This window comes from Mirounga angustirostris, unplaced genomic scaffold (assembly GCF_029215605.1).
Source record: "Mirounga angustirostris isolate CCGP_5_RB_7025 unplaced genomic scaffold, mMirAng1.0.hap1 SCAF_4, whole genome shotgun sequence".
NCBI classification, from domain to species: Eukaryota; Metazoa; Chordata; class Mammalia; order Carnivora; family Phocidae; genus Mirounga; species Mirounga angustirostris.
Window position 1 is genome coordinate 144,879,921 of NW_026991712.1, and position 19,273 is coordinate 144,899,193.

Sequence of the window (19,273 nt, forward strand, 5' to 3'; positions counted from 1 at the left end):
CGAAAGGATGACATGTCTTATTTGGCTTCATACATGTGACACTTGATCTATGGTCTATGCAGGAGGCCCTTTTATAAGATGTTTTTTGCTTTCCCTCTGTACCATTTCTTCTGGTCATGGCATCCTTTCTTTCCTTGAGACATATCTCATATGGTTTAGGTGGGGATGATCTCACCCCCTAAGTCGTGGGAATTTGTGGATATGAGCTAGGCCGGGCCAACCAGGGCACCCTATCTGCCAAGTTGCAATGATTGGTTTAGGGATTGGTTCGTGACTCAACCTTAGGGCAATCATTATTCTCTCTGAAGATTTTCTTTCAGAACTATTGGAAAAGACAATTTTTTCTGCTGAAGTTGCTGGGAACTGTGGGCATCAAGTGGTCATCTAGCCTACTATGTAGGAAGAGTCCATCCAAGAGATAGAGACATCGTCTGAGTCCCTGGGTCCAGCTTTGACTGCACATGAACAAATACTTGTTCAAAGAAGGACAGAAGGAATAAAAATGTATACCAGTCTGGGAGCTCTATGGTTTCATGATACTGCTTTCTATATGGTATACAGCTTCGGGCACTAGTGTAGAAGGAAGAAGCTGAACACTAAGCTATTCGGAGAAATATGAGGTTCTATTCCCACCTTCAGTTAGCTTAGAGTCTACTTGAGGAGATAAAACAGATAATAATAGGAAATGTATGGAGAGCTCCACGCAGAGTGTCCAAGAAGGGAATTTGCAGCGCCATATTTTCTGGTGCCTCTTGCCTTGGATCAGCCCACAATCTCCTCCTTTAAGATTGTTCATAATGAAGTAGGCAAGCAATGGTTTGAGCAATAAGGAAAATGAGTTCTTAGCCTAATTCTCTTTTCTTTTCTTTTCTTTCTTTTTCTTTCTTTGTATAGTTGGTGCACAATAGTACATTAATTTCAGTTGTACAACAGAGTGATTCAACTTCTCTATTTATAATATGTTCACGAGCATAGCTACCATCTATCACCATACAATGCTGTTACAATACCAATGACTGCATCCCTATGCTGTACTTTTCATCCTTGTGGCCTACTTATTCCATAACTGGAAGCCTGTATATCCCATTCCCCTTACCCATTTTGCCCATCTCCCCCACCCCCATCCCTCTGGCAACCATCAATTTGTTCTTTGTACTTATAGGTCTGGTTCTGCTTTTTGTTTTTTTGTTTGTTTATTCCTGAGTCTATTTCTTACTTGCTATATAAAGTATCAGTGCCTGGTACTTTGTGCCTTAGTTTTCAAATCTGTTAAAATGAGGTGGTCAACCGAGATGACCTCACTAATTACAGTTACTAATGATTCTTTCACCTGTGTCCTGTAGGTGCAAGAGCATGAGCATGAGAATTTAGACCGACTGGGTTCAGATCCCAGAGTCACTTACCAACTCACCATGAGCGAGCCACTTACATTTTCTGAGTTCCTGTTTTCTAATATATAAAGTGGATGTGATGACCCCTCACTTTGAAAGGGTTTTGTGAGAACTGAGTGAGAGAATGTGTGGGGAAAGCACCCAGCCCTGTGTCTGGCATATTATTGGTGCTCAGTGAACAGAAGTGGGTGTCCACATCATTATCAGTGGAGTCTTTTCCAGCTGATTCCAGTGGGTGCGTGTATAGCAATGAAGCTTCGCCCTCTCTCTCTTCTGGCCTACTTCTGCCTCTGCAACTGCTCATTAGTAAAGAAACAGAGAGGTCTGCAAAAAAAGGTGAAGAGCAAACCTGTCCATTTGCCTTTCCTGCCTCCCAGTTAATAAGATTGTAAACTCAATGGGAAGAGATTATAATTAATGATCAATACAGGAATATTAGGATATTTTCAATCTCTTTCCACATCTTGTCAAGATGCAGTACATAAAGGAGTGCTCAGCACACCAGCCAAGTCTTCTCACCCTTCATAATGTTCACCAGTTTTAAGACCTGCAGTTACCAATACGATGGTGATGGTAGCTACCATTTATTGAGCGCTTACTAATGGCTGGACACTTCACATTCTTTATCTCATTCAGTCCTCACAAGTTGAGGAGGTTAAGTACTATTCTGAATCCCACTTTAAGCTGGGTTGGAATGCCAGTTCTGCTACTTACTGTGTGTCACTGAGTAAATTACTTAATGTCTCTAACCCTCAGTTTTCTCATCTGTAGAAGGAGAGATCTGAGAGTCTTGTGAAGATTAGTGATAAGACATGTAAAGAAGCCAGCACTTGGCCTGGTTCCTGGAGTGCACTCATTAATAATAGTTACCAACATCAGCATCATTTTTGTAGCCAGATATTGGGCACTCCAGAAGGACTTTTGACTGAGTGGGGATTGGATTCGATGGCCACTAATCTCACTTATGACTCTCCACAGAATTCGGGGGGAGGTAGTAGGGAGTGAAGTGGTCAGGCACATGGGCATTTTGGAATCAGACTGACCAAGTGTTAAGTCTAGGCTTGCCTCTTTCTTTGTGGGTGACCTAACCAAAGGGACAATGGTATCTATCTATCACTGACAGTTAGCTATGAAAGTCAACTAGGACAATTTATTAAAGCATTAGCACAGTGCCTGGTATATAGAAATTATTTAATAAGTGGTAACTATAAATGCCATTATCATCTTTCTTGTGGTTTCTGTATTGGAATGCTGGTACAGACACGAGGTTCATTCCCACCAACTCCCCATTTTCTGGGTTGTTATCAAATAATGAAGACACTGCACTGCAGAGAGGTTGGTGCACATACTCCCGTAGGGACTTCTCCGTGGTGGTGCCCTGTGTTGGTATCATTAAGACATAATTTTCTTTTCTAGCTAGTCGATAATGTTTCTTTCCAGAACTGCACATCTTTGTTTGGATGATTTTGAGAGGGGGGAAAAAACATATTCATAAGAAGCAATTAGGGGTGGTCTTTCACTTAAGTAATTAACAGAATTTAATGATTTTAAGGATCACGTGTGTTTAGAGTCATGAAGGGAGTAATTCAATTCCCATTTAAATAGTAAGCCATTCACGTGTGCTATCTGCTATCTAAACTGTAACACATGAGAAAAAAAATACATAGTTTTGGATGTATAATAAGTTAAATGATGGCCATGCAAAGAAATCAAGTCCTAGTCCTTGAAAGTTGTAAATGTTACCTTATTTGGGAAAAGGGTCTTGGCAGATATTATTAAGGTTTTTGAAATGAAGAGATTACACTGGATTATCTGGGTAGGCCCTAAATGTCATCACAGTGTCCCTATAAGGGGAAGGCAGAGGGAGATTTAACACAGACACGCAAAGGAGACACACAGAAGAGGAGGAGGTAATGTGGCTGAAGAGGCAGAGATTGGAGCCCAGAGATTGGCCATAAGTCAAGGATTGCTGTTGGTCACCAGAAGCCAGAAGAAGCCAAGAACAGATTCTCCCCTAGAGCCTCCAGAGGGAGCGTGGCCCTGCCAAACTTCTGCCCTCTAGAACTGTGAGAGAATACATTTCTGTTGTTTTAAGCAACCCAGTTTGTGACAATTTGTAAGAGCAGATTCAGAAAACTAACATAGGATATCAAAGCAAGAAGAGATTTTGGGAGCTAGATATTTTTGCACAGTGCAGTCTAAGATTCTCTGGCATATCTCAGAAACAGGAGAGGCAGAATAAATAATTTCAGGCTTAGAAGCTGAATGAACTAGGTCCAAATTGTGTTTCCATCTGTAATGATTTTGAATTCCATTTGATTTTGAACAGCTCATCAAACATTCACAGAGTAGCCCGGCATCTAACTGAGGAGTGGGTCTGGAGGCAGGAGAACCACCAGCATGTTCGGCTCTGCAGAAGCTCAGGTGAGGGAAGATCAGGTCTTGCTTCAGGCAGTGGGAGTTGGTTGGAGAGAAGGACACAGATAGTAATTATAAAAACAGCTAAGATTTATTGAACGTTTATTGTATGCCAGGTGCCATGAAAACACCTTGCATACCTTACTCATTTAATGCTCATAATAACTCTATGCTATAAGTACTATTACTTCCATTTATAGATAAGGAATCAGAGGCATAGAGAGGATAAACTATATACCCAGAGTAACACAGCATATAGGGTGCAAAGCCAGAATCTAAACTGAAGAATCAGAGCTTAAACACCTAGACTTGACAGTAATGTGCCAATACACATGGTCTAGGCAGTGGTCTACCAACTGGGAGAGGTGGGAGCCTGGAGCCATCCCACCCTGGGTGCATACAGTAAAGGCATGTGTTTTCTGTAGAGATTTTAAAATAGTAATAACACAGAATAGAAGTTATTCTGCCTTTTATCATCACCATGAGCCAGTGATCCTGACCAAGATCAGGATTTTAATACTCCTCTCTAGCAGAGCAGAGTTCTCCCAAAGTCCCTCTTTCCTTGACCTGCCACTGGCTTTAGGGACCATTTTGGACTATTCAAAACCAGGTAGGTGGACAAAATAGACTCATGCCTGTTCATTGGGTGTGTCCGTCTTTTCGCCATGAAAGTAGAATCCTCAGGAACATCGTCTGGTTTATCTCAGGTCCCCACAGGTCATTAGCCCCTCTCGATGACCATCACTGGAGGGCAGCAGACTGACCAGGACCCAGAGAGGCCACAGGGATCAGTGGGCCCATGTCTGAATGGCCACCTCTCTGCACACAAGCCACAGCATACATATCTTTTGCAGACTCACCCGATAATGGCTTATAAACCAAATCAGAAAAAGTTGCACCGTCCCTGTGCCCATGGCTTCCAAATACCTATTTCTACAGCTGATTTCTCCCCAGACCTCTCAATATATAGACCTGTTTATCTCCATTTAAATGCCTAGTACACCTTTCAAATATCAAATGCCCCCAAACTGGTCACGAATGTCTTACCTTTTTGTCCTGGCATGGAAAGCAGTCTGTCCATTCTGACCAGTTGCTGAGCTGGCAGCTAACTGCTGTGGAGCTCGAGCTCTGAACAGCCCGACTTACTCTCCTAGAGAGAGGGGAGAGACATCTGCTTCAATTTTTAAAATTCTTATTATGATAGTTTTTAGTTTTGTTATAAATTCAAAAAGATCTTTTAGTATGAAGGTATCGAAAACAGATTCATTTTTCCCCAGCGTTGTTGAGGTCTAAATGACAAAAATTGTATATGTTTTAGATGTATGATGTTATGGTATAATATACATTGTGAAATGATTACCACAATCAAGCTAATTAATACAGTGATTCCCTCACACAGTTGTGTGTGTGTGTGTGTGTGTGGTGAGATCTAGAGATCTACTCTCTTAGCTAATGTCAAGTACACAGTACAGTACTATTGACTGTAGTCACCATATTATACATTAGATCCCCTGAACTTATTCATCTTATAACTGAAAAAAAATTTTTTTTAAGATTTTATTTATTTATTTGACAGAGAGAGAATGAGAGAGCACATGAGAGGGGGGAGGGTCAGAGGGAGAAGCAGACTCCCTGCCGAGCAGAGAGCCCGATGCGGGACTCGATCCAGGGACTCCAGGATCATGACCTGAGCCGAAGGCAGTCGCTTAACCAACTGAGCCACCCAGGCGCCCCATAACTGAAAATTTTTATACTTTGACCACCCCTTCCCATGTCCCTCTTTGTAGCCACCATCCTACTCACTAGTTCTATGAGTTACACTCTTTTGGATTCCACATGTAAGAGAGATCATGCAATCTTGGCTTTCTCTGTCCACCTTATTTCACTTAGCATAATGTCCTCCAGGTTCATCCATGTTGTTATAAGTGACAGGAGTTCCTTCTTCTTTAGGACCAATCAGATGTTGAATTTTTTTAATGTTTGTTTTTTTTTTTACCATTTTTAAAATTCAAGTATAATTAGCATACAGTGTTATATTAGTTTTAGATATACAATATAATGATTCAGTAATTCTATACATTACTCAGTGCTCATCAAAATAAGTGTACTTTTAATCCCCTTTGTCTGTTTCACCCCTCCCCCACTGCTTCCCTTCTGGCAACCACCAGATTGTTCTCTGTATTTAAGAGTCTGTTTTCTCGAAATCTTGCCATTTGCAACCACATGGATGGAACTAGAGGGTATTACGCTAAGCGAAATAAATCAATCAGAGAAAGACATGTATCATATGATCTCACTGATAGGAGGAATTCTTAATCTCAGGAAACAAACTGAGGGTTGCTGGAGTGGAGGGTGGGGTGGGAGGGATGGGGTGGCTGGGTGATAGACATTGGGGAGGGTATGTGCTATGGTGAGCGCTGTGAATTGTGTAAGACTGATGAATCACAGACATGTACCCCTGAAACAATAATACATTATATGTTAAAAAAAAAAAAAAAAGAGAAGATAGTAGGACGGAAAAAATAAAGGGGGGAAATCAGAGGGAGAGATGAACCATGAGAGACAATGGACTGAGAAACAAACTGAGGGTTCTAGAGGGGAGGGGATGGGGGATGGGTTAGCCTGGTGATGGGTATTAAAGAGGGCACGTATTGAATGGAGCACTGGGTGTTATACCCAAACAATGAATATATATCAAAAACTAATGATGTATGATCTCAAGGTCTTGGGATCGAGCCCCACATCGGGCTCCCTGCTTGGCGGGAAGCCTGCTTCTCCCTCTCCCATTCCCCCTGCTTGTGTTCCCTCTCTCGCTGTGTCTCTCTCTGTCAAATAAATAAAATCTTAAAAAAAACAAAACAAAACAAAAAAAACTAATGATGTAATGTATGGTGATTAACATAACATAATAAAACAAAATTTTTTTAAAAAAGAGGTTTTTTTCCCTTTTTTAATTTGTTCATTTGTTTTGTTTCTTTTTTTAAATATTGTATTTATTTATTTGAGAGAGACAGAGATAGTGAGAGAGAGCATGAGCAGGAAGGAGGGGGAGAAAAAGACTCCCTGCTGAGCAGGAAGCCCAATGCGGGGCTAGATCCCAGGACCCTGGGATCATGTCCTAAGCCAAAGGCAGGTGCTTAGACGACTAAGCCAGCCAGCACCCCTCATTTGTTTTATTTCTTAAATTTCACGTATCAATGAAATCATATGGTCCCAGTAGTTTAATTTTGCTTTTGTTTCTCTTGCCAAAGGAGACATATCTAGAAAAATGTTTCTACAGCTGTTGTCAAAGAGATTGCTTACTATTTCTTCTTCTAGGAATTTTATGGTTTCAGGTCTGACATTTAGGTCCTTAATCCATTTGAATTTATTTTTGTGTATGGTATAAGAAAATAGTCCAGTTTTATTCTTTTGCATGTAGCTGTCCAGCTTTCTTAGCACCATTTGTTGAACAGATTGTCTTTTTTCCGTTGTATATTCCTCCCTTTTTTGTTGTGGATTAATTGACCATAAAAGTGTGGGTTTATTTCTGGGCTTTCTATTCTGTTCTGTTGATGTATGTGTCCATTTCTGTGCTAGTACCCTACTGTTTTGATTACTGTATCTTTGTAGTATACCTTGACATCTGGGATTATGATACCTTCAGTTTTGTTGTTCTTTGTCAAGATGGGTTTGGCTACTTGGGGTCTTTTGTGGTTCCATACAAATTTTAGGATTATTTGTTCTAGTTCTGTGAGAAATTCTGTTTCTGTTTTGATAGGGATTGCATTAAATCTATAGGTTGCTCTGGATAGTATGGACATTTTAACAATACCACTCCTACTCTATGCAGGTGTGCTGCTGGAGCATTTATATAAATTATCTTTTTAAATTCTATACCAATCCTATTGTGGATCAAGTTATCCTAATTTTAGAGACCCACAAGTACAGAGGAGAGCTAACATTTTTTGTACATTAATTTTGTATCTTATAACTTCACTGAATTTATTACTTTTAATAGTTTTCTAGTAGAGTCTTTGGTTTTCGATGTAGAGTATCATGTCATGTGCAAATAGTGACAGTTTTACTTCTTTCTTACCAATTTGGATATGTTTCATTTCTTCCTCTTGTCAGATTGCTTGGGACTAGGACTTCTAGGACTATGTTGAATAAAAGTGGTGAGTGGACATCCTTGTCTTGTTCCTGATCTTAGAGAAAAAGGTCTCCATTTTCACCAGTGAGTATGATGTTAGCTGTGGGCTTGTCATATATGGCAACTATGTTATTAATTATTATGTTGAAGTATGTTCCCTCTAAACCCACTTTGTTGAGAGCTTTTTATCTTTAATGGATGTTGAATTTTGTCAAATGCTTTTTCTGCATCTATTGAGATGATTGTATGATTTTTATCTTTCATTTTGTTAATGTGGTGTATCATGTTGATTGATTTGTGAATATTGAACCATTTTTGCATCCCTGGAATAAATCCCATTAGATCATGGTGAGTGATCCTTTTAATGTGGTTTGCTAATATTTTGTTGAGGATTTTTGCATCTGTGTTCATTGGAGATAGCTTGTACTTTTCTTACGTGAGGGCTTTGTCCAGTTTTGGCATCAGAGTAATGTATTTGGAAGCTTTCCTTCCTCTTCTATTTTTTGAAATAGTTTGAGGAGAATAGGTATTAACTCCTCCTTAATTGTTTGGTGGGATTCATCTGTGAATCTGTCTGGTCCAGGACTTTTGTTTGTAGGACTTTTCTGATTACTGGTTCAATTTTGTTAGTAATAACTGGTCTGTTCAGATTTTCTGTTTGTTCCTGATTCAATTTTGGAAGATTGTCGATTTCCAGGAATTTATCTATTTCTTGTAGAATGTATTCGGAAGCTTTCCTTCCTCTTCTATTTTTTGAAATAGTTTGAGGAGAATAGGTATTAACTCTTCCTTAATTGTTTGGTGGGATTCATCTGTGAATCTGTCTGGTCCAGGACTTTTGTTTGTAGGACTTTTCTGATTACTGGTTCAATTTTGTTAGTAATAACTGGTCTGTTCAGATTTTCTGTTTGTTCCTGATTCAATTTTGGAAGATTGTCGATTTCTAGGAATTTATCCATTTCTTGTAGAATGTATTTGGAAGCTTTCCTTCCTCTTCCATTTTTTGAAATAGTTTGAGGAGAATAGGTATTAACTCCTCCTTAATTGTTTGGTGGGATTCATCTGTGAATCTGTCTGGTCCAGGACTTTTGTTTGTAGGACTTTTCTGATTACTGGTTCAATTTTGTTAGTAATAACTGGTCTGTTCAGATTTTCTGTTTGTTCCTGATTCAATTTTGGAAGATTGTCGATTTCTAGGAATTTATCCATTTCTTGTAGAATGTATTCGGAAGCTTTCCTTCCTCTTCTATTTTTTGAAATAGTTTGAGGAGAATAGGTATTAACTCTTCTTTAATTGTTTGGTGGGATTCACCTGTGAATCTGGCTATTACCACCAGTATTCCCATAACTTCTGAGAGCCAGGTACCCTCTGCTGTGACGAATGGCACAATTATCACCCAAGTGTAGGAAAAAGGGTACTTCAAATCTCATGCTAATGATTCCATGAGCTACTGGTCACCCAGGCTGAAACCCACACCAAGGAGCCATGGGGAAAGCAACGTTCATCTTTAACACTGGTTTCCAAACTTGGGTCCCAGGACTCTTGTATACTCGAACATATTACTGAGGACTCCAAAGAACCTTTGTTTAAGTAGGCTGCAGCTACTGATACTCACAACATTAAAAATCAAAAGATAAATTTTAGCAATATGTATTTATCTATTTAAAAGTTTAATATCAAGGGGGGGAATCGGAGGGAGAGATGAACCATGAGAGACTATGGACTCTGAGAAACAAACAGGGTTTTAGAGGGGAGGGGGAGGGGGGATTGGTTAGCCTGGTGATGGGTATTGAGGAGGGCACATTCTGCATGGAGCACTGGGTATTATACGCAAACAATGGATCGTGGAACACCACATCAAAAACTAATGATGTATTGTATGGTGACTAACATAACATAATAAAATTAAAGAATAAATAAATAAATAATAAAAGTTTAACATCAAACTCACTACATGTTACAATATATGCCATAATTTTATTTGAAAACAGATTGCCATGAAAAATAATGAGTGAAAAGTATGTCATCGTTTTACATATTTGCAACTGTCTTTAATGTTTGTGTTGGTAGAATGCAGTTCCCTTCTCATTTCTGCTTCTTCATTCAATCTGTTGCTTTTCGTTGCGTTTGTTGAGGTCTTTGAGGAAAATAAGCCTCATAGATGTATATAGTTGAAAATGTTACATAGTTGAGGGGAATTTAAATAGTCTTTCAGATAACTATGGGTATTCTTCTTTGATACTACACCACAACTTGACAAGCCATAATTTTTTAAATGTTACTTGCAATGTGGAATCTGAAAGCATGTCAATGAATTTTTTGCACCCTGTTACATTAAAGTATTTTAAATGGATCTGGCACTCCTACATGATTTTTGTAACACCAGGCATTGGAAATTTGGAAAACAATGGTTCACTATGCATATCTTAACAATATTAACACATTTCACTCTCCAATCTAAAAAGTCAAATTTATTAATATCACCAGTGATCTCATCAAGCTCAGTGGTTATGTTTTCCAAAATTTTAATTTTTGTTTGAAAGCTCAAAAATTTTATCACTGATAACAAATTATATTATTTGATTTCCTTGAAGTGATGGGCTCCCTGTTCATTTTTGAAACAATGTCTGCCAAATAAGTAAGCCTGAATAACCATAGCTTGTTAGCTATCTTGTCGAGTAAAAACAATGTTCCAGGGGAAAAAGTGGCTAATTGCTTTTTCTTCAGACAACCATCATACTTCAGTACAGCAGAAGTTCATAATGCATTCTTCTCATTTTGTCACATAGAATATTTAAGTAACTTGTGTTCAAAGATTGAGGTGTTTTTTTCAAAGATTGAAGTTTAATAACATTAGTGATTTTTACTGTTGCAAGAGGGACTTTCTTAAGTCAAACTTCTTTCCTCTGAGTTTGATGTCACTGCCTTGATTTGTACCAAGACCACAGTATTTTTATCCACCATAACTTTTGCACCATCAGTGAAAGTATTAACCCAGCGGAAAGGGCAAATGTCTTAGTGTTATTGTTTTGAACCCATAGAGCTCCTCTGCAAAGATCTTGGGGACTCCCTGGGGTCTGCAGACCACACTTTGAGAAACTCTGATCTATAAAATGATGTTAATGTGTAATACCCGTGCTACTGTAGGGACGGTAGCAAAGAAAACTTCAGCCCTCGGCTCACAAACTTCCTCTCTATTCCAATTCCTTCCATCACCCCAGGAAGCCCCGCCAGCCCCATAAATAAGCTATCCAACTCTTGCCCCCCAATTACTCCTTTTCCTCACCTCCAGGGACTTTTTCATCACTCTACTATCTTCTATGGTCACATCCTGGTCCTTCTCACTCTCTGAAACAGCTTCTCCTCCAAATCATTAATTCATGAGTCATCTGTGAATAGGTATTTGGGGGCTCTTCTACTTCTGTTGTTATATGCTCAAGGATTCCCAGTGCACTTTTATTTGGACTTCTTTGGGGCTTTTACTCTCTTGACACCTAAGTTTTCTATCAATAATATTCCCTCTATTTTCATTTCCCTTTATAACTAGTTTTGATTCTATGATCTATCATTTTAAATTCATAATCATGTCCTAAATTTCTGGACTCCACTCTTCCCTTAATCATGCCTACCTATAAAATCCAATCCTGAACGAATCCAACTATCTACCACTTTACCTGGTTAACTCCTAGGTATCTTTCAATGTCATCCTAAACATGATTTCTCCAGGAAATATTTTTCCTCCCCTCATCTGGTTTGGTCAGTCTCTGCACATCTTCTCAACACTTAATTATCACATTTGTAATATTTGTCTAATTTCTGTCTTCACCAGATTGTAAGCTCTGTGAAGGCAGATCTGTCTGTATGTTTGTTTACTATACCTATCATGGTGTCAGACCCAAGGAAAGTGTTCAGCAATATTTAGGAAAGGAAAAAAAAAGAATGAAGGGAGGAAAGCAGGGAGGGTGATGGACAAAAAGAGAAGAGGGGAGGAAAGGGGGGAGAGAGGGAGAGGAAGGAAGGAAAGAAAAGAAGGGAAAGAATGAAACCAATTTACAGAAAAAAGAATGGCATCGTTTAGAGACTTACTTGAACCTAATTTCTGGTTAGAAGCTAATTAATTAATTCTGGTAACTAGATATTGAAATAGCTCAAGATTCTGTCTGTATGTCATTTTTCTGATAGATTATCCTAATAATAAAAGTTTGAAGTATAGGAACATGGAGAAAGACAGGGTTCTAATCATCAAAAGGTGGGTAGAAGGTACATGATGAAGGTTTGGGAACAGAAAATGACTCCAGGATTATTTTTGCATCTCACTATGGAATTGACAAGATAGTGTCAATGTAAGCCCACAGAGACTGCATTATGATGTCAAAGTGAAAGGAAACAGTATTAATGGATGGAAGTGAAAACCTAGACAGAGCAGTGCTGTGTTGCTGTAGCTTTAAAAGCTTTGTGACATGATGTCTAGACAGAAGCACACATAGTAATCCTATCATTGAAGAAAGAGTACAGAAAGTACACAAGGACCATTCATTAAGTCATTACAGGGCTCCAACCTTTTAGCCAATATCAATATGTCCAGCATTTTCTCGTATCATTCCAATGAATCTTTAAATGTAGTTTATTTTTTGCTTATTATAAAAGCAATACATCCTCTTTAAAGAGAACATAAAAGAAAAAAAATGCCTCCAACCTTCCCACCATTAATATTTTGTTTTATTTCCTTTCGCTCCATTTTCATAATATAATTGAGGTCATACTGAGTATTATATTTTACGTCCTGATTTTCCACTTAATACCATAGCAGAAATGTAAACTATTTATGATGGCTACACATGGTTCCACTCGTCTAACATCAAAAAATTAGATTATTGAGCACCCAGTCTTTCCATATTCTAAGTTCTTCCCTGAAGATACAGCCTGTAGAATGGGATGGCTGGGCTGAAGGATACGGGTGATTTTAAGGCTTATGACACCTATGGCCAAATGGCTTTCCAGAAGAATTGTATCATTTTTTTTCATTTATTTAGGAAACCATGGATAAATTTATGATATAATAAATCGTGGAAAATAGTTTTAAAGCATCTCCAAAGAATAAAAAATAAGAAAAGCATCTCCTAGCTGCTGAGACTCTACTCAAGCAATAACACATTTAATACAGAGCACTGAGAGTCGGGAGTCTTTGATTACAATTTTTAGTTTACATCTATTTTGTTATGCTACAGTGAGCAAGTTTCTTTACCTAATTGGCTTTTAGGGTTTTTTTGTCTATAGAATCTCCATAAGTCAATATAGTACTATGGCAGGATTTCTCAAAGTGTGCTCTGTGGAGTACTCAACCTGGGGTTGTGAAGGAAGAGAAGAAAACTTACATGGTCAAATTTGGATAAATTGCATACAACATGCTACTCTTGGAAATTTAAAATGCAACATATTAAAGGCCCTGAGAAGTCCTGCATTCTAATTTACACAACCCAGCATTTTCCCAGATTTTTGAACACATCATTTCTTGTTTCATGCAACATCTGTAAGATCATGTAACACAGTTGAGGGCATGCTGATATAACACAAAGTGGTTTGGAGTCCACCAAACATGCACTGAAATGCAGTTTCTGCTACCTACTGAACTTTGATTTCCTTATAAGTGAAAAACAGGATAATAATAACTTGTGAGACTGTTTTGAATATGGGCTAAGATCATGTATGTAAAGCCCCAAGCACAAGCCTGACGTACATGTCAGTTCCTTCTCTCTAACCTTCTCAACCCCATGCACACTCATCAAAACTCTCCACCTTCATCAAAAAGGTATTGAATGCCTATGCTGTATAGGGGTGGATTAGTGAGATGCTACCCATTTGACTTTTTAAATAGGGTGGCCCAGAGGGCAAAGGGCCTACAACTTGGAGTTGAACATGCAACCTGTGAGTCAAATGCTTGACCCCCGCATGTGGCTACCTCAGCAATTGAGATCACAAAATAATAAATTGGCTAGAAGGTTAGAAGGCCTAACCCTGATTATTGCCAAAGAATCATCCTAATAAGTTGGCTCAGCTTATATTTAAGACTGTCACTAATTATATCACCTTGAGGCAGATCCATTCAGTTATTACGTGGAAATTATGTCATGAAACTGAGGTATTTTAAATTGACTTTGAAAGTTGACTGAGTCTCCGGTGACCTCCATGTTGTTAAATCCAGTGGAAAGTTTTCTGACTTGGTCTCACTTCCTTCTGTTAGCCATTGTTCCCTTCTTGAAATCGGTCTGTCTTGGACAGCTTCAGCACCACACTTCCTGCCTCCCTCCCGACCTCTGTGGCCCGTTCTTTTTGAATTCTCTACAAACTAGAAAGCCTCAGGGTGCAGTACTGCCTTTCTTTTCTCTTTCTGCTTCTCTCACTCTTGGGAAGGTGAGATCCATTTCCTGGGCTTCCCATGACTCTATGCTGGTGCCTCCTCGCTTTAGGTCTTCAACCTAGACCACGCCTCTTAAATCCTGTTTTCTTTATCCAACTGCGCCATTTTAGATCCCCCCCAGGTCAGTGCCTCTGAGGCACGGCGAACTTTTAATGGCTCCAAAATGCAGTTGCTCAAGACAGATACCTGGCTGCGGTCTTTAATTCCTTCCTTCCCCTCACCCCCATATCTAGTCCTTTGGAAATTTCTGTCATTTTCTTTCAAGATATATGTCAAATATCTTCCCTTCCACCTACCTCTACTGCTACAACTAAGGCGCTATTATCTCTCACCCAGAGCACTGCTGTTGGCCTCCTGTGGGAGCTCCCACTGCAGCTTTCACCCATTGCTTCTCTGCACAGCCACCAGAATGAATTTTTTTTATTAGAAATCAGATAATCCCTGCCCGCGCCCCCCACCCCGCCCTTTATAAGACCCTCCAGTGTTTTTTGGCTGGTTGGTTGGTTGGTTGGTTGGTAGTACACATAGACTGAAGTCCAAATTCCTCATCATGATGCCAAGGTCCCCTATGATCTGGTCTCTGCCCACCTTTTTGACATCCTCTTAGGGCACAATACCTTACTCTCATGCTGTTCCCATCCTTCAGGGCCAGGAGCATGATGGGCCATTTCCCACTGGATCTTCGCACAGGTTGATCTCTCCATTCTCCCTTGTTCTTTACCTGGCTTCTCCTTACCATCCTACATCTCTCAGCTTAAATGCCACCTCTAGAGAAAACCCACCAGCCAGCCTGTCTTTAGATTGCTCTACTATCCTCCGTCAAAAGGCCCTATTTGTTTCCTCCATAGTACTTATCACAGTTTTTTTACTGTAATGTTTTGTTTACATGTTTATGGACTCTATCACTACACTGTAAATTCCTTAAGGGTAGGAACATTATCTGTTTAGTTCACCACCAACACCTAGCATACTTAGAGTATATACTGAATGAATAAATGAACAAATGAACGAATGGATGGATGAAATGAACAAATGAAAAGTAACTACCGTGTGCTGGGTACACAGAGAATTCCACACAGAACTTCTAGTTCTAAGCATGTGCCAGGCTTTCCTGCAGTATGTTTGCATAATGCTGTTTCCTCCACATCGAGTAATCACACCTCGTTCATCTGGCTGAAACGTCCCAGTTCAGTTAAGCCTCTCTTCCTCTAGACAGCTTTCTTTGACCTGCCTGCCCTATGTTAACACCATGCCATATACATAGAACTGCTCATACTTTATCTCCATCCCTACACTGCACATTCTACCAGGCAGAGGTCACGACTATATTGTTCACCATTGCAGCCTAGTGCTAAGTGTAGTACTTTGCCTATGGTAGGAACTCAGTACAAATGTTGGGTATAAATATATTATCTCGTCCACTTTTATATTATTTCATTTAAATTTTATAAGAATGCTGTGGGGTGGGAATTATTACACCCATTTTATAGGTAAGTAAAACAGATTCATGGGGAGATGAAATAAACTTGCTTAAAGTTAGATAGATAGTAAAATGGCAAAGCAAGGATTTAAATGAAGGCTGTTTGACACTAAAACGTATGCATTGTTTTAGCATTCCAAGATACACTATGCAAGATTTCTGACAAAAGGGAAAGAGAGTAATAAGATTAATATTCTAAAAGCTTACCATGTGCCATTTTTGTGCTAAGTACTTTGTATGAACTCTCCTAACTCCTGAGAAACACTCAGTGAAATATATATCTCTGTTTTATAGATGATAAAGTTGAGTCTTAGTTTAACTTCCCCAAATTCTGGAGCCACTAAGTGGTGAAGCCAGGATTTAAACACAGGTTGATCTCACTCCAAAGCCGATACCCAATGCCACTTGAAGTATAGCTAATGATTAGTTACCCTGAACAAAAATGTCCACATTCACAGGATTCACTTCTGAGTCATATCCACTACTCTGGATATGAGTCCACTACTGACTGTTCATATTAGTTAAAAATTCACGTAGCTTGAATACATACTGATTTCCAGTTATCTGGACAACTTTTGAAAATAGTCACATGGCTCTAGCCCTGGATACTTTGTAAAACACACTCTGATGCCTCTGAAATAAATAAAATAGAGAAGGATCATGATTTAAGCTTCTCAGGGTCTGCTACCTCTGTGTCCTATTTAATAATACAGAGAAACAAACCTTTACGGTCATCCTCCATGTTTGAGGTTCTCACTCATGTTTCCATCAGTCCCTCTAAAGGAATTTTGTTCATTTTCCATCAGTGGAAATTTTTGGTTGAAAATGTTGTATTTGCACTACTTATCAAAATGTGTGCTTGGTTTTGGGGGAAAAAAAACATTTTTTTTTTCTGGTGGGTGAGGGTAGCAGGAATGGTGGAGATAACAGTGATACAGCAATTAGAAGACCTGACTGTTCCACTAGATGGCCGAGTGATTTAGAACCTGTCAGACTGCTTTGTCTCCTCTCTGGCCCTCAATCAGGGGATAATAATTACAACAATCTTAGAGGGACACAATGAGGATTAATTGGCCAGTATTCTTAAAATGCCTGGCAGAGAGGCCTGGTTGTTATATAATATGCCCCTTTCTCTCTCTCTCTCTTTCTGGGGCTCAGGTTCTTTGCCTGCCACATGAGTGGATGGATTAAACCATATGCTGTCTGTGTCAGTCCTAATTCCAAAGATCTGTGATACAGAAAGGATGGAAGCAGCAGACAAGAACTTTGGAAGAGTTATTGCACATATATCCAAGTATGTAAGGGGAATCATTAACATGATGATAAGTGGAAGATGTAAAAGAATACCAAATGAAACTTTTAAAGCTGAAAATCATTACAACAGAAATGAAAAATTCATTGAACAGGTTAACAACAGATTAAATACTGCAGAAGAAAAGATTAGCAAACTTGAAGGTACAGTGACAGAAGCTATCCAAAATGGAACAAAAAGATAAAAAGACTGCCAACAACAACAACAACAAAAAAGAGCAGAGCCTCAGTGGACTGTGGGATATTGAGCAGTCTGACCTATCTACAATTATACTATCAGAAGGAAAAGAGATTATGGGGCAGAGAAACATTTAAATTAATAATGGCGAAATTTTTTTTTCCAAATTTGGTGAGAACTATAAACCTACAGAACCATACCAAAGTGCATCATAATCAAATTGCTGAAAATCAGTAATAAAGAGAAAATCGTAAAAGTAGTCAATTTTTTTAAAATGACATATTACACAAAGAGGAAAAGCAGATTTTTCCTCAGAGACTATGCAAGCCAAAGATAATGGAATGAATCTTTAAAGTGATGTGGCAGGAAAAGAAATAACTCACTTAGAACTTTATATTTAACAAAGGTATCCTTCAAAATAAAGGCAAAATAAAGACTTTTTCAGACCACTAGAAAATGGAGAATTCATCACCAGAAGTCATTCTGCATTGCAAGAAATGTCAAAGGAAGTTACTCAGTGAGAATAAAAATGATATCAAAAATGATATCATTATTGGAAAGTAGGCTGTGATAAATTAATGGCATATATTGTAAATCTAAGAACAATAACAACAGCAACAAGAAAGAAGAATAGCTAATAAATCATTTGGAATTAGAAAAAATATTAAATCTAAAAGATAAAAATCAGAAATAAAGAGCAAATGGGACAAGTAAAAAACAAAAAGGTGATAAACAAATGCAAAGTTATCAGTAATTACATTTTATATAAATGGTATAAATACTGTGATTAAAAGACGGAGATTGTTAGACTAGACACTAAAGCAAAATTCATCTATGTGCTGTCTTCATGAAGCATACTTTAAAGTATGAAGAATCAGATAAGTCAAAATAAAGTATTGGAAAAAACTCACCATGCAAACAATAATCAAAAGAAAGCAAGAATGGTTATGTTAATAATAGACTGCAGAACAAAAATAATTCCTATGGATAATGAAAGCCTTTCATAATGATAAGGAGGCAAGTCATCAAGAAGACATAATAATTCTAAATATAGATAGATGATACATAGATAGATGATAGATAACAGAGTTTGAAAACACATGAAGCAAAAACTGAAGGAACTGAAAGGAGAAATAGACAAATCCACAAATACAGCTGGAGATGGCAACATCCCTCCCTCAGTAATAAATTGAACAAGGAGATGAAACCTTGAGCAATATTAACAACCAGCTTGATTTAATGACTTAGCACTACACCCAACAACACAGAAATACACACTTTTGATATATTCACTAAGAGATCATATTCTTTATCATAAAACAATCTCAATAAATTAGAAGGACTGAAAATTGTTTAAACTTTTTAAAGCAGCACACATGCTAAAATGCATTATTTATATAAAATACGTGATGGAGAGCTCTTGATATTTGAGGCTGGATATTACAACTGATTTTCAACATCATTATTTTATTTTTTTAAAGATTTATTTATATATTTATTTGTCAGAGAGAGAGAGTGCACAAGCAGGGGGTGCGGCAGGCAGAGGGAGAAGCAGACTCCCCGTTGAGCAAGGAGCCCGATGCGGGGCTTGATCCCACACCCTGGGATCATGACCTGAGCTGAAGGCAGATGCTTAACTGACTGAGCCACCCAGGCATCCCTCATCACCATTATTTTTAAATGTTTTTCTCAATCCCATGTTTCTATTAAGAGTTTATATATAATAAGCAAATGGTAAAAAAAGAGCTTATAAAAATAAAAATGTACCAAAAATTTTAAAAATTAAAACAAATTTAAAAATTAAAGTGTACCATTAAAAATGTATATCATCTGTCTTTCTCACTGTTAGGTTTCATGTAAGATTTTATTTGGGGCAAAAAGAGTGCCACTGTTAAATTCTGTATATGTTTGAAATCACTGACCAAACTTGACGATCCATGCCAA

At 38.3% G+C, this 19,273-nt stretch overlaps 1 protein-coding gene across 1 annotated transcript in view; it reads right to left on the reverse strand.

Annotated features, from left to right (window-relative positions):
• Window positions 1-19,273, reverse strand: part of C8A (complement C8 alpha chain) — a 62,983-nt gene that overhangs the window by 42,073 nt on the left and 1,637 nt on the right. The window contains exon 2 of the mRNA XM_045895414.2: window positions 4,857-4,959. Within this exon, the coding sequence (XP_045751370.2) occupies window positions 4,857-4,959 (103 nt within the window). The remainder of the gene's footprint in view (window positions 1-4,856; window positions 4,960-19,273) is intronic.